The sequence below is a fragment of the Hevea brasiliensis genome, chromosome 14, assembly GCF_030052815.1.
Source record: "Hevea brasiliensis isolate MT/VB/25A 57/8 chromosome 14, ASM3005281v1, whole genome shotgun sequence".
In the NCBI taxonomy this organism is placed as follows: domain Eukaryota; kingdom Viridiplantae; phylum Streptophyta; class Magnoliopsida; order Malpighiales; family Euphorbiaceae; genus Hevea; species Hevea brasiliensis.
Window position 1 is genome coordinate 84,203,386 of NC_079506.1, and position 20,916 is coordinate 84,224,301.

The 20,916-nt window shown below is 33.1% G+C and overlaps 2 protein-coding genes and 1 long non-coding RNA gene across 3 annotated transcripts; all 3 read left to right on the top strand.

The window, feature by feature from the left end:
- Positions 1-11,545: 11,545 nt before the first annotated feature.
- On the top strand, positions 11,546-12,231 carry LOC110632403 (uncharacterized). The gene is made up of 3 exons (XR_009143568.1): positions 11,546-11,653; positions 11,752-11,797; positions 12,097-12,231. It is a non-coding gene; the product is annotated as an uncharacterized LOC110632403 (long non-coding RNA).
- A 651-nt stretch (positions 12,232-12,882) lies between these two features.
- On the top strand, positions 12,883-15,846 carry LOC131169154 (probable disease resistance protein At4g27220). The gene has a single exon (XM_058134672.1). It carries the CDS (start codon positions 12,883-12,885, stop codon positions 15,844-15,846), a length of 2,964 nt encoding a protein of 987 aa, XP_057990655.1.
- An 806-nt stretch (positions 15,847-16,652) lies between these two features.
- Positions 16,653-20,682, top strand: LOC110632384 (triosephosphate isomerase, cytosolic-like). Its single transcript, XM_058133596.1, has 4 exons — positions 16,653-17,215; positions 18,574-18,706; positions 19,245-19,339; positions 20,536-20,682. Exons 1-4 carry the CDS (start codon positions 17,183-17,185, stop codon positions 20,566-20,568), a joined length of 294 nt encoding a protein of 97 aa, XP_057989579.1. The 5' UTR covers positions 16,653-17,182; the 3' UTR covers positions 20,569-20,682.
- The last annotated feature ends 234 nt before the right edge of the window (positions 20,683-20,916 follow it).

A 20,916-nucleotide genomic window follows, 5' to 3' on the forward strand; every position in this document is an offset into this window, starting at 1 on the left:
TGTGCTATCTCAGGTCTAAAGAATATATGCACTGATATGATTTATGACAATGCGTTGACAAGAGTAAACTCCATGTTCTTGTCATAAATGTCACTGATTCAGCCTACTTATCATGTATAAGTGCCTATCATGTTTGTTATATGGCATGAGACTCACCATTCCATCTTATTTACATCTCATATAAATAACTTGGGAACAAACATGATCACAATCTTTTTGGATAAATCATGTCCTTATTGTGAAGTATCCTCGATTGTGAACTAATTTATGATATTTTGTGCAAGAAATACTGTCACTCATATTCTCAACAACTTAAGAATAAAATTTCTAACAAAATATCAATGGACCTTTTCTATTACACATAAATATATTATGTAAACAGAAAAGTAAAAATGCCTTTTATTAATAAAACATGTATAAGATGCATACTAAATGATATGCTCTAGAGCATACTACTAGCAATCTCCCACTAGCACTAGAGCCATTTATTACAATATCTTAGACCCATCTTCTCAAGATGTTGGTCTAACTGAGCTTGTGACATAGGCTTAGTGAATAGATCAGCTGGATTTTCAGCTGATGCTATATTCTGCATGGTTACATCGCCTCGCCCAACTATCTCTCTGATAATGTAGTAGCATCTTTCCATGTGTTTGGATTTCTGGTGAGATTGGGGTTTCTTAGCTCGTATGATTGCTCCATTGTTGTCACAGTGGAGTGGAACTGCTGACTCAATAGAAGGAACTACTGAAAGTTCTGTCACGAACTTCTTTATCCAAACAGCTTCCTTTGCAGCATCTAATGCAATAATATACTCAGCCTCGGTAGTGGAATCTGCAGTCATACTCTATTTGGAACTCTTCCAACTGACTGCACCTCCATCACAAACGAACACATACCTAGAGGTAGACTTTCAATCATCGATATCTGATTGGAAATTAGAATCAATATAACCATCCAATTGCAAGTAATCACGTCCATATATCAAGAATAAATCCTTAGTTCTTCTCAAGTACTTAAGGATATTCTTGATAGCTATCCAGTGTTCCAAACCTAGATTGGATTGGATTGATACCTGCTAGTCAAACTAACAGCATATAGTATATCCGGCCTAATACACAATATTGCATACACCAAATTTCCAATAGCCGAAACATATGGAATCCTGGCCATTTTATCTCTTTCTTCAGATGTCTTTGGAGACATCTCTTTAAAAAGGTGGATACCATGTCTCACTAGTAACAATCCTCTCTTGGAATCAAGCATGTTAAACTTCTTTAACACCTTTTCTAAGTATAGACTTTGGGATAAACCAATTATTCTTTTTGCTCTATCTCTATAGATGCGCATCCCAAGAATATAGGTTACCTCCCCTAAGTCTTTCATGGAGAATGTAATTGAGAACCATACCTTTACAGTTGTCAACATACCTATGTCATTACCCATCAAATGTCATTCACATATAAGACAAGGAAAGTGATAGCACTATCACTAACCTTCTTATATACACATGGCTCATCCTCATTTTTTTTAAAACCAAATGACTTAATGGCTTCATTAAAACGGATGTTCTAACTCCTCGAAGCTTGTTTCAACCCATAAATGGATTGCTTTAGCTTGCATACTTTGGAGCCATCTTGGGATTCAAAACCCCTAGGTTGTTCCATGAAAATGTTTTCTTCAATGTATCCATTGAGAAAAGTTATTTTGACATCCATCTGCCAAATCTCATAATCATAGTATGCAGCTATTGCTAATAGAATCCTAATTGATTTAAGCATGGCAACAGGTGAGAAAGTCTCCTCATAGTTGATTCCTTGCCTTTGGTGAAACCCTTTCGCTACTAGCCTTACTTTATAGGTCTCTACCTTTCCATCAGAACTAATTTTCTTCTTAAAAACCCATTTGTTCCCTATAGGTACAATACCTTCAGGTGGGTCAACAAGATCTCAAACTTGATTCTTATACATGGAATCAATCTCGGATTTCATAGCATCAATCCATTTTGAAGAGTTTATATCTGATATAGCTTCTTCATAGGTAAGTGGATCATCTCCATGATCTACTTCTTCATGAGTAGACAACTCTTGTTCTTCTTCATGAAGAAAATCATATCTCACTGGTGGGTGAGATATCCTGGTTGATCTGCGAGGAATAGCTATAGATGTTTCATTAATAGGTGTAGGTTAACTAGATGGATCTATATCCATCTGATCTGTTGGTTGGTCAGAATTCTCCAATTCTAACTCTATTTGTCTTCCTTTGCCTCCTTTTTGAACAAATTATTGTTCAAGAAATGTGGCATCTCTACTTATCACAACCTTTTGTGATGTAGGTAAATAAAAATAATATCCAAAACTCTCTTTTGGATATCCAACAAATCGACCATTTTCTGATCTGATTTCCAATTTATCAGTGTTCAGCTTTTTGATATAAGCTGGACAACTCCAAATCTTAACATGCTTAAGACTTAGTTTTCTTCCATGCCATATCTCATAAGGTGTGAAAGATACTGATTTTGATGGAATTCTATTCAGAATATGCAAAGCTGATTCTAATGCAAATCCCCAAAAGGAGATTGGCATATCAATATAGCTCATCATACTACGTACCATATCCAATAGGGTAGATTTCTCTTTTTAGATATACTATTCAGCTGTGGTGTTCCTAGAGGAGTCAGTTGGGAAACAATGCCATACTCTTTCAAGTATTCATCAAATTCAGTACTCAAGTATTCACCTCCACGATCTGATCGAAGAGCTTTAATACTTTTTTCTGTTTGATTTTCTACTTCAGATTTAAATTCTTTGAACTTTTCAAAGGATTCATGTTTGTATTTCATCAAATACAAATACCCAAACCTTGATTTATCATCAGTAAAGGTAATAAAATAATGAAAACCGCCTCTAGCCATTTCTCTAAATGGGCCACATACATCACTATGTATTAGCTCCAAAATATTTTCAACTCTTAGCCCTTGTCCAACAAAGGATGATCTAGTCATTTTGCCTTAAAGGCAGGATTCACAAGTTGGAGTAGGTTCAGAACCCAATGAGGATAGAATCTCCATTTTCTCCAATTTTGCAATCCTATCTTCTGCAACATGACCTAATCTTAAGTGCCAAATATATTTTGAACTTGAGTTGATTTTCACCAAGGCATTGCATTCATTTAGATCACTTGCATTCAATTTGTGTTTGTCATTATTATCCAAATAATAAAGACCATCATGCATATAACTCGAGCCAACATATTTATCTCCAAAATAAATATTGTAAACATCATCTGTGAACTGAAATTCATAGCCATTTCTAGTCAAACTAGATATAGAAATGATGTTCTTAAAAGCATCAGGTACATATAAAATATTATTCAAACACAAAACATGTCCAGACACGTAAAAAGATTTAGATCCTATGGCTAAAGCTTCAATAGTTGAGCCATCGCCAATCCGGAGTCTAACATCTCGAGAACACAAGCTGCTACTGTTTGTTAGTTCCTTTATATCATAAGAAATGTGAGAACTGGCACCAATATCTAAAACCCAAGTTATAGATGAACTATGAGCATCATCAACATCTAAATAACAAGATATAGACATACCTTCTGAAGGTGTATCCTTCTTGTCCTTCAGAGAAGCAAGATACTCTTGGCAGTTCCTTTTTCAGTGCCCATCTTTCTGGCAGTGGAAACTTTCCTTTGCCTCCATCAGCTTTGGTCTTCCCTTTCTATTTAGCTATCTTCTTGGAAGGACTAGGAATTTGAGGTTTCTTTTTCTTATTGCCCTTCTTCTTGTTGGACTTTCCAGCAGAAAAAGATGCAATCAAAGCTACCTCTTTCCCTTTATTGCCTTGCATATTCTTTTGGGCAATAACTAGCATGTTAAGTAGACCAGCCAATGTGTATTCTTGCTTAGTCATACAGAAATTTGTCACAAAATTCCCAAATGACTTAGGAAGGGACAGAAGGATCAAATCCGTCTGCAGTTGGAAATCCATGTTAAAGTCAAGATGTTCCAGCTGCTCAATAAGCCAAATCATCTTATGGATATGATCCCCAACATTTTGTCCCTCAGACATTCTCATGAGAAATAGCTGCCTAGATATCTCATACCTGGCATTCCTGCTATGTTCACCATACAACTCTTGTAGGTGAAGGAGGATCTCACTTGCATATTGCATGTTCTCATGTTGCTTCTGTAACTCATTACTCATAGAAGCAAGCATGTAACACTTGGCTCTCATATCATGCTCCTTCCACTTGTCCAAAGTTTCATATTCCTCTTGAGTGAACTCTGGAGGCAAGGGATCAGGAACCTGTGAGTCTAGAATATATCCTATATGTTCAAGGTTCAGGACAAGTTTCAAATTTCTTAGCCAATCAGAAAGATTAGGTCCTGTCAACCTATTGTGATCAAGTATACTCGCATGAATATTGGATGGTGGTGGTTGTGGTGTGCTCATTATTATCAGAAAATTAACTGTAGAAAATAACCAGATTAATTAGTAAATGTATCATATATTTAACCAAAATGATTGTGGTCTTTTAATCAAATTGGTCCTCCCACTAACTTAGCAAATCCTACACTTCCAAAATAGAAAATGGAAATCCTAGTTGGATAGATTTCTAGTGGGTGATTGAATTCTTATAATCTTATTGATCATCCTCAGGTACATCCATTATTAGAATTACAATAAACTATAAGTGAGCAACTCCTTACCCATCACATCTCATGTGAGGTTCAATCCTTTTACCTAGCCCCTAATGCTCAAAATCTCAGGCACATCCATTATTGATTTATCTTGCATTAGTTAAGTTGATCCCATTGAGCCAGTAAATATGCAAATAATTTTAATGTCCTCAGGCACATCCATTATTGGCCACCAAACCATTTACATATTTACAATATCTCATGCTTAACAATTATTCTTAAGAAAATCTCTTAAATTAATTGCATCATATGCAAGTATTTAAAATTTCTTAAAATAATTGCTTCAATGGAGGGCCCATGATATAATTTTCTTTAATTATACCATTTCTAACTTAATCATTTGTTTGGAAGATTTTGTGATCGGCCTAATTACTATTATGGTCTCACTTTGCACATCATCCAATTAGCATGCATATATCATATACTTGCATACATTCCCATACATCTCATGCATTCATGGATAAACATATAAATATGGTATGATCATGGACTTTCTAAAGGATTCAATTCCGGGCCACCAAGAATTGAATCAGGGTATTCCTAGGTGCATTTCATTCATTCATATTACAAGAGTTGTTAAAGGAGTACATAATCAACACTTGATCTTGAATTCCTCTCACTGGTCCCACCAATGCTCTTGACCTCCTTGATCTTCTTGCAATCCAATTACATAGTAAATCTTGGCATACCAAGGCGAATTTACAAGAACTAAATAAATGAAATTACAACCCAAAAATATTACAACCTTTATAATACATGTCACTAAAATAAATTAATTAATTTATAACCCAAAGAAACATAAAAGAAATAAATCCAATCACATTGGTCTTTTATTGTCCATGATCATCTATCATGCATATCACCATTTAACAATTAAATAAAACATACATACTAAAATTAAATTGAATATCTCATATTCAACTTAAAAATCAAGATTTGAATATGATTCAAACAAATTTAAAAATTCAGATTTGAATCACATTCAACAAATATAAAAATTCATATTTGAATCACATTCAAACAAATTTAAAAATTCAGATTTGAATCAAAATTTAATTGTGTGATTGAAACTCCTAATTAAACATTTTAATTAGTCATGGGCCTAATTATGGGCCTTGAAAACAAGCCCACATTCAAGCCCAAAATCCATGCGCATGGTTGAATGAACCAAACCATGCGCACCAATGGTGCTCATCATCATGCTGCTACCTATTCTTTGCAACCAGCAATGAATCAATCAACTTTTGATCAAATCACACAATAAAATTAGATATTAAACAATCTAAATGGCAAATATGGTGGCTCTGATACCAATTGAAGGATCAGAAGCAAGAAAATTATTAGATTAGAATATTGAATTCAAAAATTTTCTTCTAGGGTCTCATGCATCATGCAAAATTCATTTTTTACCTATTGATTTTCAATGTTCAATAGCATATTAAAACACTTTTAATATGTATTTCGATCTACATTTGTCATTTAAGATTTTAGAATTAACATATTAATTTATTAGAACTCTAGATTAATTCAAGAACATGTGCACTAACCTTTTGATGCACTGTTGATGTGTTCGGTACCTTTGGAAAGCACCTAGGACCCCAAATGTTGTCCCTCCAGATTGTCCACACTAAGATCACCAATGGCAGCCCCTTGAACAGCTTCTAAAGCCTTGCCAACCAATTAGAAATAGGGATTTGCCTTTAGAGAGGTTGTAGATGTATACAGGACACTAGGAACGATTTATAGCAATTTTAATTCAAGAGAATATAGGCAATTCTTTTTGAATTGATGAAAGAAGAAGAAGAAGAGAGAGGAGAGCTTCTTTGGGTGGCGGTACATATGAGAGAATATCATATTGATTTTTCATTCTTTCATAATATCACATTATATAATTAGGTCATCACTTAAAACCCTTGCCACATGTCATCTTCTGATTGCCTCTTAGTTTAATTGACCTAATCATATTGTGCCAAGTGTCAAACCTAGATTTAATCTTGACTTTGATCATCTTACATGATTAAAAGACAAATGGCATGGTGCCATGTGTCACCATCTCATGGTACCACATGTCATCCTGTGAAATGACCAAATGACCAAATTACCCTTGTGTTGTAATTTTGAGTTCTCAACCCCAAATAATTATTTCTCCTCTTCTAATCAATTTATATCAAATATAAATTAATTAATTAATCTCTATTAATTAATTTTCTCATAATTAAATTCATATTTACACACTTTAAATATAAATTTAACTTATACTATACATCCAATAACCTAGATTTGGTTTCAAGCCATGCTAGGGACTTTGCAATCTAATTGCAAACAAAACCTATTTAATTAATCAATTGAACTCTTTAACTAATTAATTAAATCACATTTAACTTGATAATTACTTATGTATGTTCATCACTAATTGGCAATGAGATATGATATTAACTCATAATATCATCATAACTCTTTCTTACCATAAATGATTTCTCTAAATCATTTTATGCACCTCATAGACCATGGTTAACACCTAGCATAACATGCCATGGCTACCCAATTAGTAATAAGGAATACCTTAAATGAACCTTTAATCATATGTTACCATGCACTAGAATCTCTCTGTTACAAAATCCCAATTCAAGTTAGAGCCATGGTTTATGTCAACTCCATTTGCTATGAATATTATGTTCTCTTTTAATTCCAGTTCTTGATTAAAAAGGTTTTCTCATCAGAAACTCTTTTCTGATTAAATCTATCTGTCCAGGCCAGAAACTTGAAACATCAAGAATAATTAAATGAACATAGGATTTTATCCCTATTTACTTAGGGCAACAGATTCCATCTTGATCACCACCTAACTCCATATATAACTAGTAGGAGCCAACACATGCCCATATACCCATACACAGTACAAGTATGAAAGCAGTATCAAACTCAAACCACATATATATAAGATAACTGTGCTATCTCAGGTCTAAAGATTATATGCACTGATATGATTTATGACAATGCATTGACAAGAGTAAACTCCATATGTTTTGTCATAAATGTCACTGGTTCGGCTTATTTATCATGCATAAGTGTCTATCATATTTGTTATATGGCATGAGACTCACCATTCCATCTTATTTACATCTCATATAAATAACTTGGGAACAAACATTATTACAATCTTTTTGGATAAGTCATGTCCTTATTGTGAAGTATTCTCGATTGTGAACCAATTTATGATACTTTGTGCTAGAAATACTGTCACTCATATTCTTAACAACTTAAGAATAGAATTTCTAACAAAATATCAATGGGCCTTTTCTATTACACATAAATATATTATGTAAACGAAAAAGTGAAAATGCCTTTTATTAATAAAATATGTACAAGATACATACTAACTGATATGCTCTAGGGCATATTACTAACAAAGATTGGGAACAAATTCCTCTTTCCAATTGCATATGGTCTGGTCTGTGTCTAGCAAGGAAGAATTATAATCGTCTTACTTGATTTGATTCAATGGTTGAAGGCATATTATTCATCTGATAGACCCATATTTGAGTTTCCAATACTCTAATCTTTTACTTAAAAAAACATGATTCTTGATCTCATCTAGCCAAATTAGCTCTTTGTTGCAACAATTTCCACTATTTCTCTCTTTAAGCCTAAATAACCCTAGCTAGAACAATGACTCAAGATGAGAAACTAGAATGTCTAGCTGAGGAATGTGTAGTGTACCCTTCAGCCAACTTTTTTAACTTAGTTGTCTCGCCAAAATACAACCTAGACCCTATAAATGATAATGGCAGGTGGGTTAAGCCATTAGGTTAGATGAAACACCACAGTTCAATAAATTACTAAAAATATTCAACTGCATATTCTGAATCACCACTGACCATATCCTGAAGTCCTTTTCTATGCTCTCAGGTTAAAAAAATGATGATAATAATCAAATATAGAGAGGGTCCATTAGCTCTTCATTTCCTCCTCAAATTTTTTAAAGGATATCATTTTACTCAAGTATATTGTCCTACAAAGATTGTTTGATAAAGCAAAGGCATCAAATATAATCAATTCATGGTTTGGCAAACCTAGGAATCTGGTTCGAAATATTGAATTACTCCTTTCACACATTCATCGCTAAAATAATTGGATCTCCACCTCTCTCTCCTATCTGGAATGTAATCATTGCGATAAAGGTAAACCTTTAAAGAAAATCTAATCATAGCATTAATAGGAAAGAAAAGGAAAAAAAATTACAAAGGAATCTAATAGTTGAGGAAAAATAACACACCATAGTATGGTCTCTATATAATTTCATAGTCAGCAACCAATTTTACTAAAGAAATGAGGTGGATTTCATATAGATGAAAAACAAACCTTCCAAATTCTAATAGCTCTAATTAAGTTCTTATGATTTATGCCGTGTACATGCAGAAGATTCAAATAGTTGATCGGCCACTTTAATGATCTGCCTGTTTTGTTTTGCATATGATCTAGTTGTTTTAGATAGGATTTCATGTAAGATTAACGAATTCTGTTGTTATGTTCTTAGCCTGGTGTTGAAAAAAAGGTTCAGAGAAAGTAGTTTAGGATTTGAGCTTGTCATCTAACCAATAAGAGGCTGAACACTTGCAAGTTGCAAAGTAAATTTACTTCCTGATAGAGATAGCCTTGCTTTGTGGACAACAGCCATCACTCTCCTTCACAAGCAAGGAAGTGCGTTAAACTTGCAACGAAGACAAAAAAACTTGAGGAACCACAGCATGTGAAAACAAACACTAATTTAATGGCTCCATAAGTCGGGTTGGAGCAGAGAAGGAAACGTGAGGCATATTCTAGTCCTTTGTAACCGGCTCCTCAGGGAGTATCCCTACATATCTATAATCCATCTTTGTTTTTGTACAAAATGGATTTTTCTATGGTGATTTATGGTATATAGGCTGGACATTTGGCCGATATTATTATTGTGAAAGGAACAGGGAAGATGCTTCAGAGTTCAGACCTCTTCCTTTTGGTTTTCTTTTTAATTTTTTTTATTAGACATTATGGTTTATTTGCTCTGATTGAGGGAGGTTCCAGAACAGATATAAGTCCACTGACGTAATGAGCACAGAAACTACATAGCATTCAGATGTGAAGTGTACAAGAAAGTATGGCCAAGGGACACGATTGATTCTAATATTTCATTTTTTTTTTTATCTTCTATGCCCATGAAAGATTTTTAACTTGTCATGCTTCTATGATGCTTATCGTTTTACATCCCAAACAAAATTTATTACTTAATCATGCAATGCCTTGGACAGATTTTTTGTTTCTTTAAAAAAATTAATTTAACCTTCATTAATATGCATTGTTTATGGAAAGACCAAGAGATCAAGAGTTTTGGAAGCATGTTGAGAAAACTGGTTAGGATTTGAAGTGTAAATTGTAACACCCTTGTTCTGGTAACAAAGGAGACAATGCCCCATCTCTCCCAAAATATGTTAAATATCTTAGATTTTTTTATTGCAAAGCAAGTAGCAGCTCATGCTCGGTAAAAGCAATTGAGCTGAAGTACGTTGAAATTAAGGATTGTGATGGTCTATAGTGTCTGCTTTCATTGTTCTCCTCCCCTTCTATATTTAAAAGCCCCGAAGAAATTGAAAAACAGTTTGAAAAAAAATATATTTTTATTATTTTAATATTTTTATAATTAAAATTTATTAAATTTAATTTTAAATTATTTTTTAATACTTTTTAATCAATATATTTAAAATAAAATACTTTTCTTAATAGTAATGTTAAATAGACATAAATATTTTTTTCGTGCAGGCTTTTTGTCACCGTATACTTTTTTTTTTTAAAAAAAAAAAATCAAGATACCAATAAATTTCCATGGTTCAAGACCCATTGCACAATATGGCCTACGTAAACTTCAAGCCCATGCCCAAATAAAATCGAACCCTGAAAAGAAACCCTAAAGTATCCGGGTAACAAAATCGATTCATCGGCTGCTTATCTAGGGAAGGACATAATGACATAATAAAATAATAAAAAATTATTATTTAATCTCTATTTTAATTAAAATAATTATTTAATTTTTATATTTTAAAATATATAATATTTAGTTCTTATATTTTATTTTTGTTAAACTACTTAATTTCTTTATTAAATTTTTTATCAATTAAATTACTATTTAATTTTTATATTTTAATAAAACTAGTTAATTAATCTTTATATTTTAAAAAATACATTAATTAATTCTTATAATTTAAAAAATTAATTATTTAATTTCTCATATTATTTTTTTTATATTCAAATTGCTTTTACCCTCTCCCCCTTATTTTTTTTTATTCTCTCCTATTTCTTCTCTCTTTATTTCTTCCTCACTGTACCACACCCTTTTTTTCCTCATTCTTTCTTTATTTTCTAGCTTTTGATAAAAATTGGTACAAATTATATATGCAAAAAATTAATCAATTCTTCTAAATAACTAAGTAATTAAGGTGATAATTTAAGATAATTATTTTTTAATAAAAAGATATAAAATTTTTATCTAGAATATATTTTTTAAAATATAAAAATAAATTAATTAATTTTATTAAATTAGAAAAATCAAATAATAATATTTTTAAAATATAAAAATTAACTAATTAATTTCATTAAAATAAAAAAATTAAATAATAATTTGAGATATATTAATTTATAAAAAATTTTATAAAAAAATTAAATAATTTAATAACTAAATATAAAAATTAAATAATTAATTTTATTAAAATATAAAAATTAAATAATTATTTTCCACGCAATAATTCAGTATAGACTACTAGAGGTCATTCGTCAACTCTCATATTTCTCTATTGGGTCGCCTGTGATCTACTCTACCTATCACTTCTTTCTTCTTCAAGATCTGCATCTGCCCCTCCTTCTTCTTTCGATTTGATCAAATCTCTTTGATAATTATCTTGATTGGATCAGGTAATTTATTTTATATATATATAAAATGTTTTTATGTTGTAGTCGCTTTCATTTGAATTTTGTGAGTTCTATATGATTTTGATTTACTTTCTATGCAGCTGCTCTTTCTTCAGATCTGTTTGAGAAACATCTTGATTATACCAGGTACTTTATATTTATTTATGTTCCAGTTACTATCACTTGAAGTTTGCTAGTTTTATTTGCTTTTTTAACATATTGATAAATATTTATATTTATTTATCTTGCTAGTTTTTTTTTGAAGTTTGATAGTTTTATTATTGCTCGTTTGAAGTTTGCAAGTTACTATCCTTTGAAGTTTGCTAGTTAATAGACTTGAAGAAAATTTTATTATTTTATTTCAGATCGAGAGGTATGGTCATATTATGAATGAGACCCATATCGTCTAACAAACTTGCATGCATGATGAAACCTATGTTTGAAAGGAGAACATCTCTGATTAATCACTGACAGACAGTGATCCTTCTTCTTCGTCTCACTTATCTGCAACCAAAGTTTGCATCATTCGGTGCCTATTCTGATTCAAGCAAGTCTTTAGGAGAAATTCTTCTCAGTCAAGGTACTTGGCTTATATTTATTTTCTTTTCATTGAAATTGTTTCAGTTTTACTTTTCTAAGTTTTCATTTGATTCTTCCAAATTTTTGTTTTTATAATGGTAATGATGCTTTGACAACTATTATTTACCTGGCAAACACAAATAACAAATTCACTCCCCTGTTCATTAGTACCCATGCATAAATAATAGTTTACAGAATAAAGTTTCCCATGTTGCCTTTGGAGTTTTTCCCATAACAAATAGATAAATAGAGAATATTTTGAATTATTCATCTTGTAAATGAATAAGATCATGAAAACTATGATGTAACACAGCTCATACTCAGCAGAACCCTTTAATGACACATCACTTACATTTTTTGCTATTTTACCCTGCAAATAAGTTTCGTAATGAATTTTTTGCTATTTTACCCTGCAAATAAGTTTCGTAATGCATTTTTCACTCTTCTATACCCATGAAAAATTTATAACTTGGATGTGCTTCAGTGTTGCTTCTTGTTCAAACTCCCAAATAAAATCTTTGACTTAAAACTTGCAATGCCTTGGACAGAAATTGGTTTTTCCTTACCTTTTTTTTTTGGCAAAAAAAAAATAATTTGACCTCTATTAATGTGCATTACTTACATGATTCTAATTGTCTGTAGGACAAACAAAAATGGGAAGACCAAAAGATCAAAAGTTTTCTGAGTATGCTGAGAGGATTGGTAGTGATTTGAAGTGTAAATTCTGCGGAAATGTATTCAAGGGGAGTCCTTCAATTTCAAGGTTCAAATATCATTTAGCAGGAATTCCAGGGCAGGGCATTCAAATTTGTGATAGGGTACATGATGATGTCAAAGAAGCAGCTCTTGAAGCAATCCAAAGAGCAAACAAAAGACGTAAAACCATGAGGAGTTCAAACATCAATGAGGTGTACAATCCAATTTCAAGGCCACAAAATCACGAAGTGGAAGACGAGGAAAGGATGCAAATGGAAGTTCAGGACCTTGAACAACAAGTGGGGAAAGCTGGAACTTCTTTTCTTCTTGAAATGGAAGATAATGTAGAGAACCATGTTGGACAATCTTTGCAATTTGTTGAGACCAAAGGAGAGAAGTTGTTGACAACAAAGTTAAAGGGTGAGGAGTTTGAAACACATATAAAAGAGATCTGTTCTTGTTTAAGGGATGATGATAATGTCTCAAAGGTTGGCATTTATGGGATGGCGGGAGTGGGTAAAACTGAATTGGCAAAACATGTTAATAATGAACTTTTAAGAACTCCCAGCCCATTTCATTATGTTTATTGGGTTACTGTGTCGCCAGATTTTAGCATCCATAAATTGCAAGACACCATTGCAAGAATGGTGAATCTAGACCTTTCAAGTGTGGATGATAAGCATATAAGAGCAGCCAGATTATTCGAGGTGTTGAAGGATAAAAATTTTGTTTTAATTTTGGATGATATGTGGAATTATGTTCCCCTTGAAATGGTAGGAATTCCTGATAACATGAAAAGATGCAAGTTGGTTCTCACAACTCGATCTTTAAAGGTGTGTCGAAAGATGGATTGCCAGAAGAACATCAAAGTAAAGCCTCTTTTAGTAGATGCAAGTTGGGAGCTATTTTTGCAGGAATTGGGGCATCAAATAACGCCTAGTCTAGAAAAGATTGCAAAGTCCATAGTATTAGAATGCGATGGCTTGCCACTTGGGATTAAAGTAATGGCAAGAAACATGAAGCAAGTGGATGACATACATGAATGGAGTAATGCATTGGACAAATTAAGAAGATCAATACCAGAGCAAGAGAATTTGGAGATATTCAACGAATTGAAACGTAGCTATGATTATTTGAATGATCCAACTTTACAACAATGTTTCTTATATTGTGCATTATATCAAGGAAGTTGCTATGGTTGGTATGGTATAAGAAAAGGAATGATCGAGTTATTGATTGATGTGGGAGTAATAGAAGGAGAAAGCAGGAGAGAAGAATTCAATGAGGGCCGTACCATACTCAACAAACTTCTAAATCTTTGCTTGTTAGAAGAAGAATATGCTTACGAAGTGAAGATGCATAACTTGCTTAAAAATATGGCCATCCAAATAATGAACGCAGATGCACGAGTAATTGTTAGAAATGATGAAAAGTTATCTGAAATGCCAGAGTGGGGAAACTGGTCAGAAGATCTTGTCAGAATTTCATTGAGTTGTAATGATATACGTGAGATTCCTTCCGTTTATTCACCCAGCTGTCCTAATCTTTCAACTGTCTTGTTGGGTAACAATAGGAATTTGAGCTTGATTGGATATTCTTTCTTCGAGCAATTGCATGGTCTCAAGATGCTTGATCTTTCTTGGACTGCTATTGAAAATTTGCCAACGTCGATCTCTGATTTGGTGAATCTAAGAGCATTATTACTTAGGATGTGTAAAGCATTAAGGCATGTGCCGTCATTAGCAGCGCTTAGGGCATTGAAGAAGTTGGATCTCTATGATTCAGGAGTGGGAAAAGTGCCTGAAGGAATAGAATTGTTGTCCAATCTCAGGTATTTGGATCTTTGTGGCACAAACATAGCGGAGTTGGAACCAGGGATATTACCAAAGCTTTCCCAATTGCGAGTCCTCCGCCTTGGCTTTTCTTTCACAGTTGAAGGAAAGGAAGTAGCATCGCTGAGAAAGTTGGAAGAATTGGAATGCCGTTTCCACGGTGTTGGTGAGTTGAACACCTTCATGACTTGTAAACCTTCAACCAGTCAAATTCGATGCAGCCTTTGTGTAGGACGAGAAAGCGAAGATATGTATGGCGACTATTTTGATGGTTCTGAGGTTTATTTTGATGATTGCATTATCAGCGAAGGGGGCAATGCCCTATCTCTCCCAAGAGACGTCAAATCTCTTACGTTTTATTATTGCAGCATTGAAAGCGGCGGCTTATGCTTCCGAGATGCAATTGAACCGAAGAACTTTGATATTAAATTATGTGAGGGTCTAGAGCATTTGTTTTCATTGTCCTCCCCCGATTCTGTGTTTAAAACCCTTGAGATTATAAAAATTCACAATTTGAAGGATCTATATTTCCTGTTTGGTGAAGGAGGGAGGAATTTCAACGGGGATATTCCATTAACAGTACCATTATCACTACCGCATGATACCTTTTCCCTTCTCGAAAAATTTGAAATATGTAATTGTCCAAGTATGAAGAAGCTGTTCCCTCAGAGCTTGATGTCAAACCTTCAAAATCTGGAAGTGATTTCTGTAGAAAATTGTAATAACATGGAGGAGTTGATAGCATCGGAAGAAGGACAAGAAAGCTGCAACTGCAATAATGGCAACAGTTCCATCTTTACCCTCCCAAAATTAAAGACCGTTGAATTGCATGACCTGCCAAAACTGAAGAGCATATGTAGTGGAGAAATATTCTGCGATTCTCTCGAAAAAATTAAAGTACGGAATTGTCCAAAGCTTAAGAGGATAGCTTTTTCTCTTTTCTTGCGTGACCATAGCCAGCTGTCCCCTCTCCCTTCTCTCCGTGCTATCATCATTTATCCCACAGAATCGTGGGATTTGATTGAGTTTGACCATTCTGACGCCAAGAATGTCCTCTTAGACTATGGCTTCTTCCCCGATCTTTATTAATCTGATAGTTTATAAGAAATTATATTCTTCTGATATTTTGTAAAATAATCGAAGCAGGACATAAGACATGTTATAAGATGGAGTTTCATCAGCCAAAGGGAGTAGTTGTGTGAGGTCTCCACATTTGAAGGTGTGGTTATAAGTTTGATTCCAATAACCCTACTACTTAATTTAATTATAATTGTAGTTCATATATATATATATATATAGGCAAAGAATCCACAATTATATATTATGGATGATAATTAATGAATATCGCCCTAAAAATGAAGATGTTGATGTGTTTGTGTGTAAGCATAACTTGGTGAAAATTTTCTGTAAGCAATATATTCTATTACAGCATAAGAAAATTGTATTTTTATATTTAATAATAAAATTATTAAAAAAAAAACTTATAATCTAAATATTTTTATAATAGTATGGATTATTTTTTATATGATTTGGATTTAATTTTTATTTTAAATAAGTTAAAGAGTTATTATCATTATTTATAATATAATAATTCAAAAATATTAAAAAATACTATAAAAATTCTTTAAATATATATATATTAAGACATTAACATATGAAATATAATTTTAAAATAAAAATACACATTCAAATTCAGAGTATGATCATATATAAATGTAATTTATTTATCATTTGGAAAAAAATTATTTATCATTTATATAAAAGAAAAAAAAAGAAAGTGCATATATATACATATATAAAATTGATATATTTATTATAGTATCTTATTCATTAATTAATCCATATAAAAAAAAAATCTTTTTGCACATAAAAGAGTGTAATTTCTAAAGCCTGTAGGTGCTCAAAGTATATTTGTAATTTCGGCAGTTAAATTGGTTTATTATGGCCCCAGTACGAGAATTTCTCATCTCCGGAAGCCACTGTCTACAGTGAGCAAGCGAAATCGGAGATCACTATGTCGAACAACGATGGCCAGGAAGCTTTTTGTCGGCAGCCACTGGAAATGCATGAGTTTCCATCCATCATTTCCTTTTTATTTTATTTAATTATCATTTTACAATTTTCATTTCTGATAATTTATATGTGCACTGTTGCATGTGTTTGATCAATCTAGTGAATCTGAAATTCTTTGTTCTTTTGGTGTCTTGAAAACCGAGTGGAGCGCTGTTTTTGTTTAGCTGATAATTTTTTGTTTTTGGGGGTGAGGTTTGAGTAATGTGAGATTTATGGTGATGCAGATGGATTTTTCAGTTTTTGATGTAATTTGAAAATGCGGAAGGAGGTTTACTTAATTGTTTTTTTTTTAATTGAATTCGGATGTCCGATGGAACCACTGAAGAAGTGAAGAAGATAGTCTCCATACTCAATGAAGGTCAGGTGCCGTCCCCAGATGTTGTTGGTAAGTGAAATCCAGTGAGCTCTATATCTCTGCTTCCTGCATTTTGTGTTTCTATCGGGTAAAGAGCTTCTGTTATATGCAGACGGGTTGATGAGCGTGTGCTTGTGCGTTACATTTGTTTTTGCTGTAACCAGAGTAATCGTTTGATTATTAGAACTTGAATTTGAATAATTTGATGAGGTGGGTGATGGAAAAAGAGAATGCATTTGAGAATGATACGGCTGTTTGAGAAACTGTAGTTTTATCCCTCCTGTTAAATCTTTGCTGTTCTTGTTTCTTGAAAATTGCAAGAATCAATGTACTGACCAAAAATGAGCTAAGGTAGGCATTTGAAATTATGGGATGGGTCTGTGCTAGCAGTTGATATAAGTAAGAATTAATATCATGTTATGGATAATTTTGGGAGTCACTGGGTGCTAAGAGTATCATCAAATTATACGGGATAACTGGTGTGTTAAATAAGGTACATCATCCTTTACATTCACCTGCATGAATTTAACTCGTAAGTTTTAGATAATTATTGCGGCAATGAGGGTAATTTGCACATGCAAAACTATTCCTTTTTAAGTATTATTGATATTTTAAAACTCTGTTCCTCTTCTAGAGGTTGTGATAAGCCCTCCATTTGTGTATCTTCCACTGGTGCAGAGTCTGTTGAGGCCTGATTTTCAAATTGCAGCACAAAACTGTTGGGTCTAGAAAGGAGGTGCTTTCACCAGTGAAGTTAGGTACACTTACTTTTGCTGTTTCAATTTTTTCCAGTTTTCAGAAATCAGTTTATTTGTTCTTATTGATATACTGGTGGGTCCAGAGTAAGTGCACTCTGTGTTAGGAATTTTCTTTTTCTTTCTTCAAAAAGAAAGAGGAAGTAGTATTTTGAAAATAAGGATGTGCATAGAGAGATGACTCAATTTAAGAAAACACAACATAAGTTACTCAAACAAATCCAAAAACTTCAAGTTGATTCTGAAGGCATTTAATGTATTCAGTTTGTTAATGTCTTATGTGCCTCTGGATTCTGTTTCTTATGTGTTAATGTTCAGTTCTTCTGTTTGATACTTTGAACCATTTGATTCATGAGTGTCACTCATTTTGGTGCTTTAATTATTGAGATAATACATTTTGCATCTAATATGTACGGTGCTTAATGCTTGTGATTCTGGATATTCTTTGGGTCATTCTTGGCCATTCTGAAAGGAGACTTATCTTAAATGAGTCTAATGAGGTAGGTGTGCAATAGTTTGCAAATTGATATGCTGATGAGTGCTTATTCATAAGTGCGCATTCTTTGATTATTAATCCAGATTTCCACTTTCCAACGAGTGATATTTTCTCATTCTGAACGGCTTTCATTTTAGTTTGTCGGGGATAAGGTTGCATACGCGCTTTCTCAAGGTTTGAAGGTGATAGCTTGTGTGGGTGAGACTCTCGAGCAGCGAGAATCAGGATCCACCATCGAAGTTGTTGCTGCACAAATGAAAGCTATTGCAGGTACATATATTGATAGGATTTGTCATGACTAAGTGGTGGTTTAAAAGAAAGCAATTGGAAGAAGAAAAGGCGCTAAGATTGGAAGGTAAAGTTTGGGTTGCATCAGTTCAATAAAGTTGTAATTTTTTAATTAAAGCAGTTTGTGAACCAGCTTCTGTTAGATGTAATTGGATGGAAATGTCAACTGCTGTCTCTTCTTTTTGGTTAGCACAATGTCTTCTCATACATTAGCATTGAAATTGGTGTATGTTAGGACCAAAGTCAAATAATTGTAATTCTATGATGTCAAGGGGCTTGTAGTATGTGAGCATTTGTGCTTTTGATATATGCGTTTTCATTGAAGGCGGTGAATGTGGCCATCAATTTATTTGCTTGGCTTGGGTCATTGTCTAAATGAGAGACCACGTGCTTTCTCTTTTTAACCTGTAGTTGGATATATGATAATGCCATTGAATGCTTTATTGTGCTACATATATGCTAATTTTTACAAGATTCGTACATTCTTATGTATGCATGTTCCAAATTTGCTTCCATGTAGAACAAGTAAAGGATTGGAAAAATGTTGTTTTGGCCTATGAGCCTCTGTGGGCTATTGGAACAGGGAAGGTTGCAACTCCAGCTCAGGCACAGGAAGTAAGTCTAGCCTTCCCTTTTTTGATAGAAATTATGCATATTTGGGTCTACTGAATGTATTGTTGTGGCTTCTTTGTATTTTGAATTTATCAATAATTTGTAGCCTTTTCAGTATTAGAGTAAGAGCATAGAAAAGAGATTGGGGAATTTTTATGCAAGGCCGCAAGGGCAATGACTAATGACTTAAAGGGATATTCTTAGGGCTTTGATATTTGTCAAATCAGAAATTGACAACATAAATCCCTTCTTTATCAAATCAGAAATTGACAACATAAATCCCTTCTTTACAAACGCAGTCATTTACATAGGAGAGATAACATTACTGAATTACTACTTATGGAAACCATGCACTTAATATTGCTGAATTATTATCATATCATAATTTGGTTGCAGTCAATTATTTGTATTCTTAGATTGTTTACAATGGCATAACTTTGTTATTTTCTGTGAAAGACAATTGCCAAATCCTTTAGAAAGTGGAGTTTAAAAGATAATATACATAGAGCTGTCCGACGTGATGTAGTTGGAAATTGGAATATTAAGATACTGTAGGTTGGTTAATCTGCTCTTATTCAGGAGCATCATATTTACTAAAGCTTTACTGGGACGGGTGAATGGGGCCAGTTGGAACAATTGATGTCTGTTTGTTTGCTTTAGGAATCCTATGTTGGATTAAAATGTCGCCTCGATTAACTGGAGAAACTGAGAGTTATATTAGTGATTGGCCAAAACCTTAAGTTTCTAACAAATTTCCTGTTTCTAACATCCTAGGTCCCTTTATGGAAAGCATTTAGGTTGCTGTTAATTTTATGAACTCAACTACTTATTCCTTGTGTATAAAATGACTTGTGTTAATGACCTCTCTGCATTGAAAAAAGCAAGTAGGCTGACATCTGAAGCATGCAGATGTAGTTGAATTTCCTCCTTTTGTTCTAATCTAAGGAGACTTTAAAACCTTCCTTAGGTCCACGAGTCTTTGAACTCTAAATCTCAAAAGAGCTGGTAAATGATAATGGTGCCCATATTTGTTGGTTGCTTCTTGATTGTCCAGTGTGCTGGTGTATTCTACTTAGAGTTATATGATATTTCCAGTCATGTGATTTTCAATTGATTATTATTATTATTTTTTTTTTTATGATTAGTGTGGGATGCTTTGTGCACTAGGTTACCCTTTAATCATTTTGTCAAAATAACAGGTACATTCTAAACTGAGGAATGGCTTAAAGTGAAACACCAGTCCTGATGTTGCTGCAACAACCAGGATTATTTATGGAGGTATACTTGTATATCCGTGATACATCTTACTCTATCTTTTCCAATTTTGCTATCCATTATTTATAGAATCTAAAAGATGTATATTTTGGTTATAATTCTTCGTTTCTATTTGTTCTCAATCATTTGTTTCGTGAAAGTGAATCAAGTTTATACTTATACAATGAAAAATGAGGTAGATAATTGTAAAGAATGAGCTTATAGTCAAGAGCACTGTTTTTAGAATCTTACATTCTTGATTTGAATTGTAGGTCAAGATGTGAATTTTTGGAAAGTATGCTGGTTTATAAGGGAATACGATACCT